The 13,345-nt window shown below is 40.2% G+C and overlaps 1 protein-coding gene across 1 annotated transcript in view; it reads right to left on the bottom strand.

The window, feature by feature from the left end:
* Positions 1-10,641: 10,641 nt before the first annotated feature.
* ELAPOR1 (endosome-lysosome associated apoptosis and autophagy regulator 1) overlaps positions 10,642-13,345 on the bottom strand; it is a 109,833-nt gene continuing 107,129 nt past the window's right edge. Inside the window, exon 22 of the mRNA XM_074262882.1 lies at positions 10,642-12,796. Within this exon, the coding sequence (XP_074118983.1) occupies positions 12,734-12,796 (63 nt within the window). The 3' untranslated portion in view covers positions 10,642-12,733. The remainder of the gene's footprint in view (positions 12,797-13,345) is intronic.

The following is a 13,345-nucleotide window of genomic DNA, read 5'->3' as shown; positions in this document are numbered from 1 at the left end:
AAGTGATGGAGGTATCTAAACTCCGTTTCTCCCTTCCCAAATCATCATACAACTGAATCCCTAAATATTGGTTTGCCTGTTCGGGAAGAAAGAAAAATTTTGGCTTTATTAGTCCAATATAACAATTCCCTGTCCAATTGAGAGGCAGGTGAGTATAGGCAGTTAAACCATAGATCCAATAATGACCCTTTAGAGCAGATTGTTCCCTTGGAAATATGTCTGAGCTATTCCTTGTAAAAGGGTAATATTGTTGGTCTCTCGTCCCTAGGGGGCTTCTCTCCACAAAGGGGTCATACTGGCATTTCCATAAACCTTGCTCTTTTCTCCAACTACAATTGGCAACTGGCCACTGGCCTGTTAGATTAGAGGTACTCCAAAATGTGGAAAACAGAGTCCCATGTTGCCCGGGTGTCCCTGGGGTGACATTATTGGTAACTGTATCCAATGTATATGTTCCCTTTCCTCTTATTCTCTTTTATACATCTTAATACATCCCATTCTACTTCATTACACTCAGCAGTAGTGACTTGTTGATAGCAATATCCCTGCTCTCCTATTTCTGGGAGAACATCCAAGGTACAGTCTTTCTAGTCCTTCCCACACTTCAATTGAGGATTCCTCCCCGTATCCCGCCAATATTTAGACATTTTTGTACAGTCAATTGTCTTTGGCCTCAGGTCTGTTCTCAAATAGGTCCACTCACATACACTAATTCCCAGCTTCAAACCTTGTCCTGTCTGATTTAAGCAGTATTTCCCTTTCCTATCTTCTGTCAATGACCACTGATGTTTCTCTTCTCAAATCTGGAAACCGGTCCCATTATGAATTTGGGATCTGTTGCTAAGGATCCAGGCTGGGCTTAAGGGGACAGGTACCCATGGCCATTGGTTCAATTGTTGGGATCCACCACAGATCCAACAATTCGATAAGTTAAATGTTCTCCCTATATTCTGCATGAGCAGGAGAAATTGGTTCTCATCTCTAGAAGGTCATAAGGAAATAGATAAACCCAAAGCTTAGGGAGAGCCTCACAATGTTCAACTATTATAACACCGTGAAGTTAAGGTGAACTTCCCAAAGGAAAATATATCAAATCACAAACAGGCAAAGAGACCCAAAGTAAGAAAAGAGAAGTCATACAGTCACAATGCACTGGATTCAGAATCAGTGTTCCCATTCAGTGGAGGTCCCCTCCTCTTATGTAATTGGAGGTCTCCCCTGTCTTCAACTGTCCACTCTGATAAAGGTGGCGCCACAGGTCCTTTTGTCCTGGTGTGTTGTGTCCAGCCTCGTTCCTGGGTGCGAATCGCAGTATCTGAAGTCAGTATCACTTGGTAGGGTCCGTCCCAGCACGGAGTCAGCTTCTCGTCCTTCCAGGAACGGATCAGCACCCAATCTCCAACCTGAATTCTATGAACAGGGAAACCTAGAGGATGAGTCTGAGCTATTAGCCCTTTTTGTTGAAGTCCTTGCAAATGTTCCAGCAATGATTTAACATATCTCTTAACAAACAAATCCTTAGTTTCTAAAATAGGGTTCCAGTCTCCCTTAGGATAAGCCTGGAAAGGATGACCACACAATAATTCATAAGGTGAAAGCCCAATATCTCTACGCAGCTTGGTCCTGATTCTAACCAGAGCGAGAGGAAGGCATTTCGTCCAAGGTAGTTGGGTCTCTAAAGATAACTTAGTCAGCTGCCGTTTTATTTCTTGGTTCATCCTTTCTACTTTCCCAGAAGAGGGAGGATGCCAAGGGGTATGGAGATCCCAAGTGATTTCTAAGGCCCTAATCAGATTCTGCAATACCTGGGCAGAAAAATGTGTTCCCTGATCCGAGTCTATCCTCTCCACCATTCCATATCTAGGAATAATTTGTTCTAATAAGACCTTACTTACTGTCGAGGCAGATGCTCGGCCTGACGGGAATGCCTCCACCCATGAGGTCAGATGGTCCACTATGACCAGCAAGAACTCGACCCACTGGTGGCAGCTCAGTAAAGTCCACCTGGATGCTTTGGAATAGTCTGATTCCAGGAGGTCGTCCCCCTTTTGGACGCTGGCGTTGGGCAGCCCTGTTAGTCCTTCGACAAACAAGACAACCGTCCACCAGTTGTCGAGCCATAGTATATAGGCCGGGGGAAACATACCTTGTCAGTATAGCATCACACAGGTTTTGGACATCCCAATGGCTGCCCTGGTGCAGTTGCTGAAGGACTTGCCTCATACTTGCTTTGGTCAGTACCTCTCTGCCGTCAGGTAAGAGCCATCGTCCTTCTGAGTTCTCAACTGCTCCGAGAGTTGAGGCTTTCTCTTTTTCCTCCTGAGTAAAACTAGGAGAGGGTAGACTAGGGGGAAGTACAGGTATCAAAGCCATTATATGAGAGATTTCCTGATCTCCGGCTCCCTTGGCCTCCTGGTCTGCTAATCTATTTCCCCTTACCTCAAAAGAATTTCCCATCTGATGTCTCTTTACATGTATTACTGCTATATTCCTAGGAGTCGGAATATTTTCTACTATCTCTCTGACTAGTGTATGATGAACCAGTTCTTTACCTTTACTGTTTACATATCCTCTTTCCTCCCAAATCCTCCCAAATACATGCACCACACCCCAGGCATATTTAGAATCAGTATATATATTCCCATCTTGGTCACACAATAATTTTAACGCTTGATTTAAAGCATACAATTCACAGCAATTCACAAGTTTGAGCAGACCAATGGGCAGGTAGACTGCCCTTGGTAACAGTGTAAGTTCTAACAAACCCATTTCTTTTCCCATTTACCATCCTAGAAGAACCATACATAAATTCTAAACAAATATTTATCATAACCTTGTGTTGATAACAATAAGGAATTTGTCCCAATGAGTTTATATCCAAGTAGATCTTTCATAAGTGAACATTATTCATACAAATCAGTTTGTTTTTAAAAACATCCAATGCAAATACAATCATATACAGAATGTCTAATGACACACAAGAGAATTCAAGAAGTTTTGATAAGAGATTCCCATTAACTTGTAATGGGAGAGACATTCTGCTATTCTGAAACATAAGGTCTTATCAAGTATTCTGATAGAGGCAGGGGGGGGGGTTTGCAGAACTAAGAGGCAAGGAAACTGAGGCAGGACTGAGTCAGGGCAATAATTCAAAGTTAAAACATAAGCCAGCCAATCCTAGTCTAGCAAATTTTCAGCTAGAGTCCCCTGTAAAGGCCTTTTGTCTCTGCAGCCTTCTCCAAACCCCGCATCTGCTAAAATCAGGTGTGTCTAGCTAGTGGACAGGTAAAGAGCTTTTTCAACTTTTTGCAGCCTCTCCCTTATCTGTAGAGACAAGAGAGCGAGACAAAAGGAGACCTTTTGTCAATCGCAGCAATTCTTAAAAGAATTGTGCCGAGCATAGAGCTCTAAGAACGATCCAGGCCAGAAGCAGCCTGGATGTCCGCTGCAAAAAAGAAAAAAAATCTTTTACCTTTTCCAGAGTTCCATTCAGTACCCAAATTATGTCTATTTTCGAGGTCCTTCATCAGGGAACCAAAATGATGAGGTAAGCAAAGAGTAAGTAGTTTCCAATTAGGCCTGAACTGAAATAAGACATCAGTTTTTCCCAATTTTCTGACCAGTTGAAATCTCAGTTTCCCTCCCCCCCTGTTTACAGAAATTATCATATTATACACAACAGACTAGTAAATTTCCCAAAATAGCAATAGTCATACAGTTTTATACAGCAATAGTTCTGTTCTCCAGGGGACAAAAAGGAAGCAGGATTAAAATTTTTGCAAATAACCCTATCAAATTATCAGATCAGATTAAAATAATCTTTAAACAAGGAGACTATCACGCATGTAAATAAATATTGAATAACTTGTTTTCAGAAAACTTCAGTTCCAACTCCTTAGAACAGTTATAAACTTGAAAAATAAAAATAAAACATTCAGTTATCAACACCATATAAATGTAGGCTTTTCCTTTAAACAGTAGAAATAATTAATATCTAAATCAGCAAGGAGGTGCAGTTATTAAAAACAAAAAACCCCACTATACTTAATGGGAGGGACCTCTCCACGTGGTCACTCTTCCCCCACACCACCATGCTTCCCGACCCAATATATCATAGCTCCATTTAAACTATTACTTTTACAAATCAATCTTTCCTGTCCCGTCTTTAAGTAAATATATATGTATATATTTTTAAACTTTACACTTCAATGTTTGCACATAACTGACCCAAATTTCATAAAACTTAATACATGCCCAACAGAGCTGACAAATACTTAAGGCATAGCTCAGTTACAAATTACCCAATACCTCTAGCAAACATACCATCTAAGTAGGGAGATACAACCACAACCTCCCCTAAGTAAGCTACCAGCATTGTTTTAAAAACCTATGTTTTAACTTAAAATCCCAATCACAGCTTTAAATTCCCAATAATATAAAACTACTTTGCTATCATATTTAAAACAATGAACTTCACCAAATAGCAGTTTCTTTCCCCCGGCCCACATGGCCCTGCTGCAGTCAGGACACGTGGGAGGAAGAGGAAGGAAGCCACCATCTTCACTGGCTCAATCCCACATACTTCCCCGTGTACAGGGTTTCTGATCCCAAATGGGATCTACTAACAGCTATTTCTGGTCAGCTGAAACGACCCCTGCTTCAAAAGACCTAGTTCTCCTCCCTGCCCGAAGGCCACTGGAAGGGCTAATGGAATTAAATCCTCTCAGGTCCTTCCTTTCAGGTACCATTTAATCCTTTTGGTACCACCAGTCTGCAACAAAACAACAATACCTTATCCGCTTTTTCTTGCTTTTTATTTTTCCTCATATTTTGGCAGTTTGTTCCAATTACTTAATTTATCTCCCAAGGGAATATCTACCGGTATTTTCTGATATTTTTCTCATTTCTCTCCGCGAGGGCTGGCTGGGACTAGGCCACACCCATTGAATTTGGAAGGAGTTTAACAGACTCCTAAACGCCCAAACACGCTAACTGTCACCAGTTAACTCAGTCACCCAGGAAGGCCTAGCTCTCTTCCTGTCTACCGTCTACAGCCCCCTCCAGAACCTATAACTAGACTCAAGGGGCTTCACAGGACGCTTACCTCCACTGGGTTGCTGCGCAACAAATTACTTGACTGATCTGTCCTCCACCAACCGGTTGGGATTTTCACCGCGGAGTTTCCGTTGCTTTTCTCTGAGTTTCTCCACTTCGGGTCCACTCTACGTCAGGGAGCAAGGAGAAGCCCCTGGAAGCTGGCGGGCTGCCTAAATCAAGGCAGGGCGCCATCCCACTAGCACCCAGGAGTTCACTTACTCATCGAGTAAAGGATCCCGGACGAGCCCCCAAACTGTGTGGTACGGAAATGGTGAGGGAACACCATTTAATAAAAAAAGCTGGAGAGAGCTTTAGAGAAAAGCAAAGTTTATTATACATTCTCGCGAGAAGGGCGTCCCACTCTTCGAGTAGACTATCGAAGAGAGGAAGCGCCTCCTGTGGGCAGGACAGCACCTTTAATCCCTAACGCAAAACGCCCCCTCCCACCACTGACCCTCATCCTCATTGGCTGAGAGTCTTACATTCTAAATGCGAGATCTACCCATGAAATTGAACTTGACCAATAAGTACATAGTTGCCCATATTTGGATGAAATAGGGAGATGTCATAGGAGGGGAAGGCAATGCCCTTCAGAGTCCTTCAGGCCTACTCGAACTCTGAAGTAGATGAAGCCTTACTCGATTTTCACAACTGTCTTGAAAGATCTCACCTCATCTCATTCAGTCATGATGTGGAAGAAACCCCCAAGGAAAAAAATACCAAAAAAAAAAAAAAAAATGAAAATAGTCATCTTTGATCTGCATTCAAAGTTCTTTCTCTGGATATGGAGAGCATTTTTCATCATGAGTCCTTTGTATTTGTCTTGGATCATTGTGGTGATGAGAACAGCTAAGTCATTCATAGTTGGTCATCCTACAACGTTGCTTTTTATTATACAGTGTTCTCCTGGTTCTGCTCACTCCGCTCTGCATCAGTTCCTGTAAGTCTTTTCAGGTTTTTCTGAAATCCACCTGCTCCTCATTTCTACTAGCACTATAACACATTCCTTACAGTATTACATTACATTCATATGCCACATTCTCCAGTCTCCAGTTGATCCAGTTGATGGATATCCTCTCAATTTCCAATTCTGTACTACACAAAAAGAGCTGATATAAATATTTTTGTAAAAAGTAGATCATTTCCCCTTTTTAAAAAATCTCCTTTGATACAGTGGGTATGGCTGGATCAAAGAATAAGAACAATTTGATTGCCCTTCTGCATAGTTAAAAATTATTCTCTTCTATGGTTGGATCAGTTTATGTCTGATGTCCTCAAACTTTTTAAATAGGGGCCAGTTCACTGTCCCTCAGACTGTTGGAGGGCTGGACTATAATAAAAACAAAAACTCACACTCTGTCTCCACCCTCAGCCCATTTGCCCCAGCGAGCTGCATAAGTGTCCTCAGCAGTGGCATCTGTCATGAATGTGATATAAAAGCAAGTCAACAAGCATTTATTAAGCATATACTAAGTGTCAAAAACCAGGCTAAGTGCTTTGGATAGAAAGGCAAAGCCCCCCTCTGCTTCTCTCCACTCCTCCCTTCCCCTCACCCCCAAAAAAATCCAGTCCAGGCTTTCAAGTATCTTCATCTCTTAAAGGAGACAACATGAAACCAGCTATGTTCAAACAAGTCACATTCAGGATAAATTGGAGATAAAAATGAATACCCTCAACTTTTACAGTGAAGAATGAAATGAAATCCTCTGCTAAAGAAATATAGGAAGAGGATGATTTGGTAAACTACCTGGTCTTTGTATTTCTTCACCAATTGCCCACTATTAGCCACAAGTAGGTCATAGAGCACTACTCCACTTATAATTCTCAAACTAAGTCTACCAATAACATTAGTTCCACCTACTTACAACCTGTTTGCCCTTCTCTCCACCCAGGCTCTGCCAAAGGGCCCTGAGCCATAGAATCACTTGGCATGTGACTACTTGCAGAGAAGCTTACAAAGGGGGTCTGTCTGGACCTGCCCCCCTTGAAGTCAGCTTGCTTAAGGTAGTAGTGTTTAAACTGAATGGCAAGCAAGTGCAGAGAGAAGTAATCCTTGAGTCAGAGATGTGGTAAGGCAGGGAATACAAGATATTCCTGAAACTCCTCCCAAATCATTGGTAGGATGAATTACAGGGCTGAATAAAATTATTTCTTGGGATGATTCCCCACGTGATTTACAACAAAGCCATCATCAAAATTGTGTTCGGTAATTGCAGTAGTTAAATCTCAAAACATCTACCATTTCATACTGTGAGATATCTGGACTAGCCCCTTTAGAATTCAGCTGGCCTAGAGCTGGAGAACTAGGTTCAAAATTGGTTTTGACTTTTCAAAAGGCTTTCTCTTAAAGCCTCAGGTTTCTTTTTTCAAATGTCTTTCCTTTTATTTCCAAAAGCTCTCCACTACTTCCCCCCCAAGTACCAATATGGTACTTGGTACAGTCTGTGCTTAAGAAATAATCAGTTTATCTATTTCACAGTGTGGTTTTGGGTAAAATAGCTTCCAATTTCAAGTATTATATAAAGTGGGTTGATTCTGGAGAGCAATTTGGAACTATGCTCAAAAAGTTATCAACTTGGACCCAGCAGTGTTACTGGGCTTATATGCCAAAGAGATCTTAAAGAAGGAAACATGTGCAAAAATGTTTGTAGCAGCCCATTTTGTAGTGGCCAGAAACTGGAAACTGAGTGGATGCCCATTAATGGGGGCATTGTGGTACATGAATGTTACAGAATATTATTATTCTGTAAGAAATGACCAGCACGATGAATACAGAAAGGCTTGGAGAGACATGAACTGAAGCTGAGTGAAATGAGCAGGACCAGATCATCATTATATACTTCAACAACAATAATATATGCTGATCAATTCTGATGGACGTGGCTCTCTTCAACAATGAGATGATTCAAACCAGTTCAACTGTTCAATAATGAAGAGAACCAGCTACACCCAGAGAGAGAACTATGGGAAATGAGTGTGGACCACAACATAGCATTTCCACTCTTTCTCTTGTTTGTTTGCATTTTTGTTTTCCCTTTCTCTCTTTATAGATCTGATTTGTCTTGTGTAGCAAGATAACCGTGTAAATATGTATACATATAGTGTATTTAACATATACTTTAACATTTTTAATATGTATTTGGACTACCTGCCATCTAGGGGAGGGGATGGGGAGAAAGGAGGGGAAAAATTGGAATAGAAGGTTTTACAAGGGTCAGTGTTGAAAAAAATGAAAAAAATATGACCATATCAATAAATTTTGAGATACATCATGCTAATTTTTGTTAAATTCTTTAAAAATGGACTTTTTCTTAACAAAATAAATAGTATTATCAAAAAAAAAATAAAGTGGATTGTTATGGAGGTGCCCTAGACCAATCTGACATAAAGGCAGCCATGAAGCTAGATAATTGAAAAAAACCACAAAAATCTTGATTGCTCCTAACTAATCTCATTTCTTACTTCCCTTTGCTTGAATCTCTCTTCTCAGCTTATCTGGGTTATCCTTGGCTTATCTTGGATCTAGTGGTATGTATGTAGTAGGATCAGTAGCAATGGCAGGTTTTTAAAATGTATTGATATATTTTGTTTGGATTCAACAGTCATTTCTTACTGACCTTTTCCACCTCCTACTTCCATCCCTGATATTTTCCCTTAAAATTAAGCAAAATCATCTAATAGTGATTGCAACCATTGTCACAACTGTTGGTTCCATTCTTACAGAAAGTTAAAATGTTTGCTAACAATTAACAGAAAGGTGTTTTAATATTATTTAAATAGAACTAACATTTAGTCCATGTAGTTCTTTCTGATGTTCTTACTCTTGGCATCTATCATGGAACACTACTAAAAGTCTGTGGAGTTTTGTGATAGAACTTTCAAAATAGAACTCTTAAGCTTTCAACTTTGGTAAAGTTCTTGGGGGAGGACAGTGTAGAAACAGGAAAACCTGGTTGTCTGAGTAGTTATAATTAATCTGTCATTAGATATTTTATATACATGCATTGTGAACCATTTCATGCTAATTATTTTTATTGCATTTGTGGATGTCCTCCAATCATGCACATCTCATGCTTCCTTACACTTCCATATTTTTGTTCATGCCATTAAGTCTAGAATGGGCACTTCAATATTTGCCTTAAAATCTTATCTATAGACTTCAAGACTTAGCTCAATTGCCACTTGCTGCATGATGGTTTCTTTCTTTCATATTCCTTCTCCCTTTCCTCCTAATCTTTTCCTCTGAATTTTTAAAGTCCTTTTTACTTCTTTTATGCACTAATAATATTTTGTGCTTTAGAATATAGCTGCAATAATGTAATTTGCCAATTCCTCCCTGCCCCTTCTCATCTCGTTAAGTGAAATTTAATTCTATTCTGCTTGTAGATAGCATGGTCCTAGGGAATGAGCACTGGGCCAAGAGAGTTTTAATTATGGCACCATCACTTTTCAGTTTCCCTATTTTTAAAATAAAGGATCTACTAGAGTAAAGCTTCTTTAAAACTGTGGGTTACAATGTCATATGGTGTTGTGTGAATGTGGGAATTGTGAAATCATTATCAATAAATGTTTGATTTGTTTGCCTATTTTATGTACTTATATGCCCAGGATTGAATAAAAATTTCTCAGGTGAAAAGGGGTCACAAGTGGATAAATTTTGTACTTGAGGACCTCTGAGTTCCCTTCCAGGTCTAAGTCTATGATTCTATGACTTAGGCCAGTTTCCAGGAACATGATGAGGGCTGAAAGGTTAGGTCTAAAGGAGTTTTTACTGGGGTAAAGGAGAACAAGGTGAATTTGAGGTATAGATTTGCCTTGAGAGACTTGCTCCAATGCTGGCTGGGTATGGCCATGGGTCAGACTCACAAAAGAACTGAACTAGGGCATCTCTTAAAGATTGCTTCCACTCTCCTGTAGGGAAAAGGCAATATAGTAGTTGTAAGTCAACAGAGAAACAGGAGATGGCAGTAGGAATTCAGAAAATCAGATCAGCAGCTCAATGGGGAAGCTTTAGGGGTGTTGCAGTTGGACACAGCACTAGGAGAGTAAGTCACCTTCCTCCCTGATGGCAAACAAGAATGTGTTTCTGTGTTTGTTGATGGGAGAGGTTCCTTGCTATTTACATTTTTAATTGCCTGTCTTTGCTTTCATGTGTCCTCTGGTTTGGTCTGGTAAAAAGCAGCATTCGATAGATCTCAAGAGCTGGGCTTTAGTGATGGCTGAACCAAAGTATAGCTTACACTTGGGTATGGCTTTTAGAGACCCATATTTGTTTGCAGAGGGCCCAAAGTACATTGTGTAATTATTAGCATAGTTTCTGACTCTCCCATTAGATTGTATTTCTATATCTTTCATCTTCTCTCCTTCAGTAACCTGTACACAGCAGTCACTTAAGTGTTTCTTGAATGATTAATGTAGACAGCAAGCTAACCTGTTTAAAACTACAGATGAATGTTTAGCTCTTTTTTGCTTGCCAAGGCTTGCCAATGCTCATTCTTAATTCACCCATCTACTCCCCAAGCCCATGTTCAAGAAAAAAAAAAATCCAAAAGGTACATTTTTATTTCACACACGTTACATGCATTACCCATCCCCTAACAAACTACAAATTCTTGGAAAACAGTGTAAAAAGGAAATCCAACCCGTTCTGACAGGACAGAATTTTGGTTTCACAAAGCTGAAAAATGTATTACAAAGTCTCTGTCGTATAAATATAGTCAGTCTTTTCTTTTAATGTACAGTTTGGCCAAAAAAAAAGTCAAAAAAAAATCTTGTTGGTTGGCATAAGAAATCTCCTGGTCCTTGAATACATCATAATTTTCATTTGTGCCCCCAGCCAAACATAGGAATTACTTATGACTAATTCCTGTGTCCCAGGACTTGGAGCATCCCATGACATTTTAAAAATTCCCTCAGTGAGCTTGTATAAATGTTATTCTCCTTGACAAAAACCAAAATCAAAACCAGGCTTTCTTAGAAATCATATCAAAAACATTTCTAAAACACAAATGCATATGTCCAAGATCTCTAAAAAAAAAACCTCAAGGAGTAATGGGAAGATGACTACTAGTGACCCTGATGGTGCTTTAGGGTCCCACGTAGATCCCCTGCCTATACCCTGAGAAAGAGAAAAGAAATCTTTGGAAAATGCTTTAACCAAATCACTGGAATTCAAGCTTGTTCTGAGGAGGCTAGACTTTGGCTACCCAAAGTGGAAATCAGGAGGGTAAAGGAAGTATGATTATTCCCTTTTGGGGCTGTTTTTAATAATGGTCTGGGAGCTTTCTATGTCCTTTGAGGCAGAAGGAGGAAAGAAAGTGGCTGGATGATGCAAAAAACAAGCCCTCTAAATAAAGAGGCCTAAGGTTGTAGGAGCAATTGTAAGGGAAGAGCTACTGAGTAAAGTGTGTGCATTTCCTGGGAGAATTTCCCAGCAGAGTCTCAGATCCTAAAGGAGGAAATAACCCCAATAGTGGGCTTATGTTATCCACTGCTAAATCATACCCCCCCCCATCGTGTCACTGAGGTGCTCTAGAGTAGCATGGAGGCTTTAATGAAAGAATTTTGAGGTCATCTGTAGCTAACCCAGTCATTACGAAGAACAGAGACATGACTTTTCAATGATAACCTATTCTGTACAAGCAAATTAAATTCAACTGACCAGTAAATAGTGCAAACAGAAAAAGTGGACAACTGGACCACTGGCCAAGGGACAATCATCATCATCTCAAAGCAGTAGAATGAAGGGAGAATTATTGTCAGTGGTGGAATTTTGACTCTTGTTCTGGTTTCTCCAGCCTCTCGTTACAGGTTTAGTGAGTAATAGAGTAAAACAAAGGGACAGAGTTTGGCTTGTCTGTGCCCCTTGGGAGCCAGAGGAAGATGGCAGGGAGAAGGGAGCTATGGAGATGGAATCCTTCACTATAATATCAGGGTAGGGAAAATATTTGACCAGATTCTTTAGTGAATTTCTTTATTAACTTTCTTACTTGGCTCCAATGAGAACATCTCTGTGATAAGAAAGGAAAAAGTACCACCTAGTAAAGGGGAGAAAATCCTTAAAACAAAGCCCCCCGGCTTCTTTTGTGCTTCATAAGAATACTGCTCCCTTTTATACTTGCCACACTTGTCCTCTCCACTCCAGGTTCAATTGGCCTTTTTAATTCAAAATATCATCAGAAGGAAAGGAGCTCAAGAGAACCCAGCTGACTTGGCACCTAGTTCCCCAAGGGGAAAATGAGGAAATGCAAAGAGAGCTTGTGATAATCAGAAGACGTCAGCTCCGTACTTAGCAAGAGTGACCTTTTTTTTTCTTCTTTTTTTTTCATTTTGGATCAATGAGAACCATTGGTGAATAAAGCTACAGTTTGAGAGGCTGGATCATTTTGACAAGCAGAATCTGAGCAAAGGAGCATTGTACAGACAAATGTGGATGTATCTGGCAGGTTTGGGAGTAGGCAGGGTGGAGAAATTTGGGTGTGTATATAAAAAATCTGTAATTTAAACATTTTATGATAAGGCCACATAAAGAATCTTCCAGCTGTAGGTATGGGAGAGAGCTGGGCAGCCAAGTCACCACGGGCTCACAAAACAATCTGCCTAGGTGAAGAAGCAGGAGGAGGCAGGTGTGGGCCCCTCACATGTCCATGTCTCCTGAGGATGTCTTCAATGGCACGGAATCAAAACCATCTGGGGTCCTCTGAAAGAGAGACAATGATTGGGGATGGCTGGGATCCTTGGGCCTTCTATACCCAGTAAGGACAAGCAGTTGGCGTTGGGGAGGAAAGAGTTACTGAAGAAGGACTAAGGAATAGGAAAACTAGTTGGTAGATGGAAAAGATAGAAGGATAAAATTCTTAAAAATGAGGACTTTTTGGTCAGTATTTGAGCTTCTTGATTTTTTGTTTTGTTTTGTTTTTTAGGGATACCTTATTGATCAAACGAATTAGAAAAGCTAGTGATAGAAGCTAAAAAGAAAAGTTTTTCAGAGAAAAAATAAAAATTTCCTGCCTCATCAGCCTAATTAGAATTAAAACCTCTCTATGTCATAATGTTGATTTTTTATAATGTGCCTCCCCACTTCATTTCCTACCTGCCAAGTTCCTTGGGATAAATGGTTTTTCCCACCAGAAAACAAACAAAAGCAAAAACAAAAAATGAAGGGAACTAGAGGACAGAATTCAGAAGTTTAGACCTTTCTTTCCTCCTCCACATCGCTAATCCCCCTTCTTTCTTGCTTGCCTCAGTT

The sequence above is a fragment of the Sminthopsis crassicaudata genome, chromosome 4, assembly GCF_048593235.1.
Source record: "Sminthopsis crassicaudata isolate SCR6 chromosome 4, ASM4859323v1, whole genome shotgun sequence".
Classification (NCBI taxonomy): domain Eukaryota; kingdom Metazoa; phylum Chordata; class Mammalia; order Dasyuromorphia; family Dasyuridae; genus Sminthopsis; species Sminthopsis crassicaudata.
Note: the sequence above shows the minus strand (reverse complement) of the source record. Positions and strands in the feature narration are given on the sequence as shown.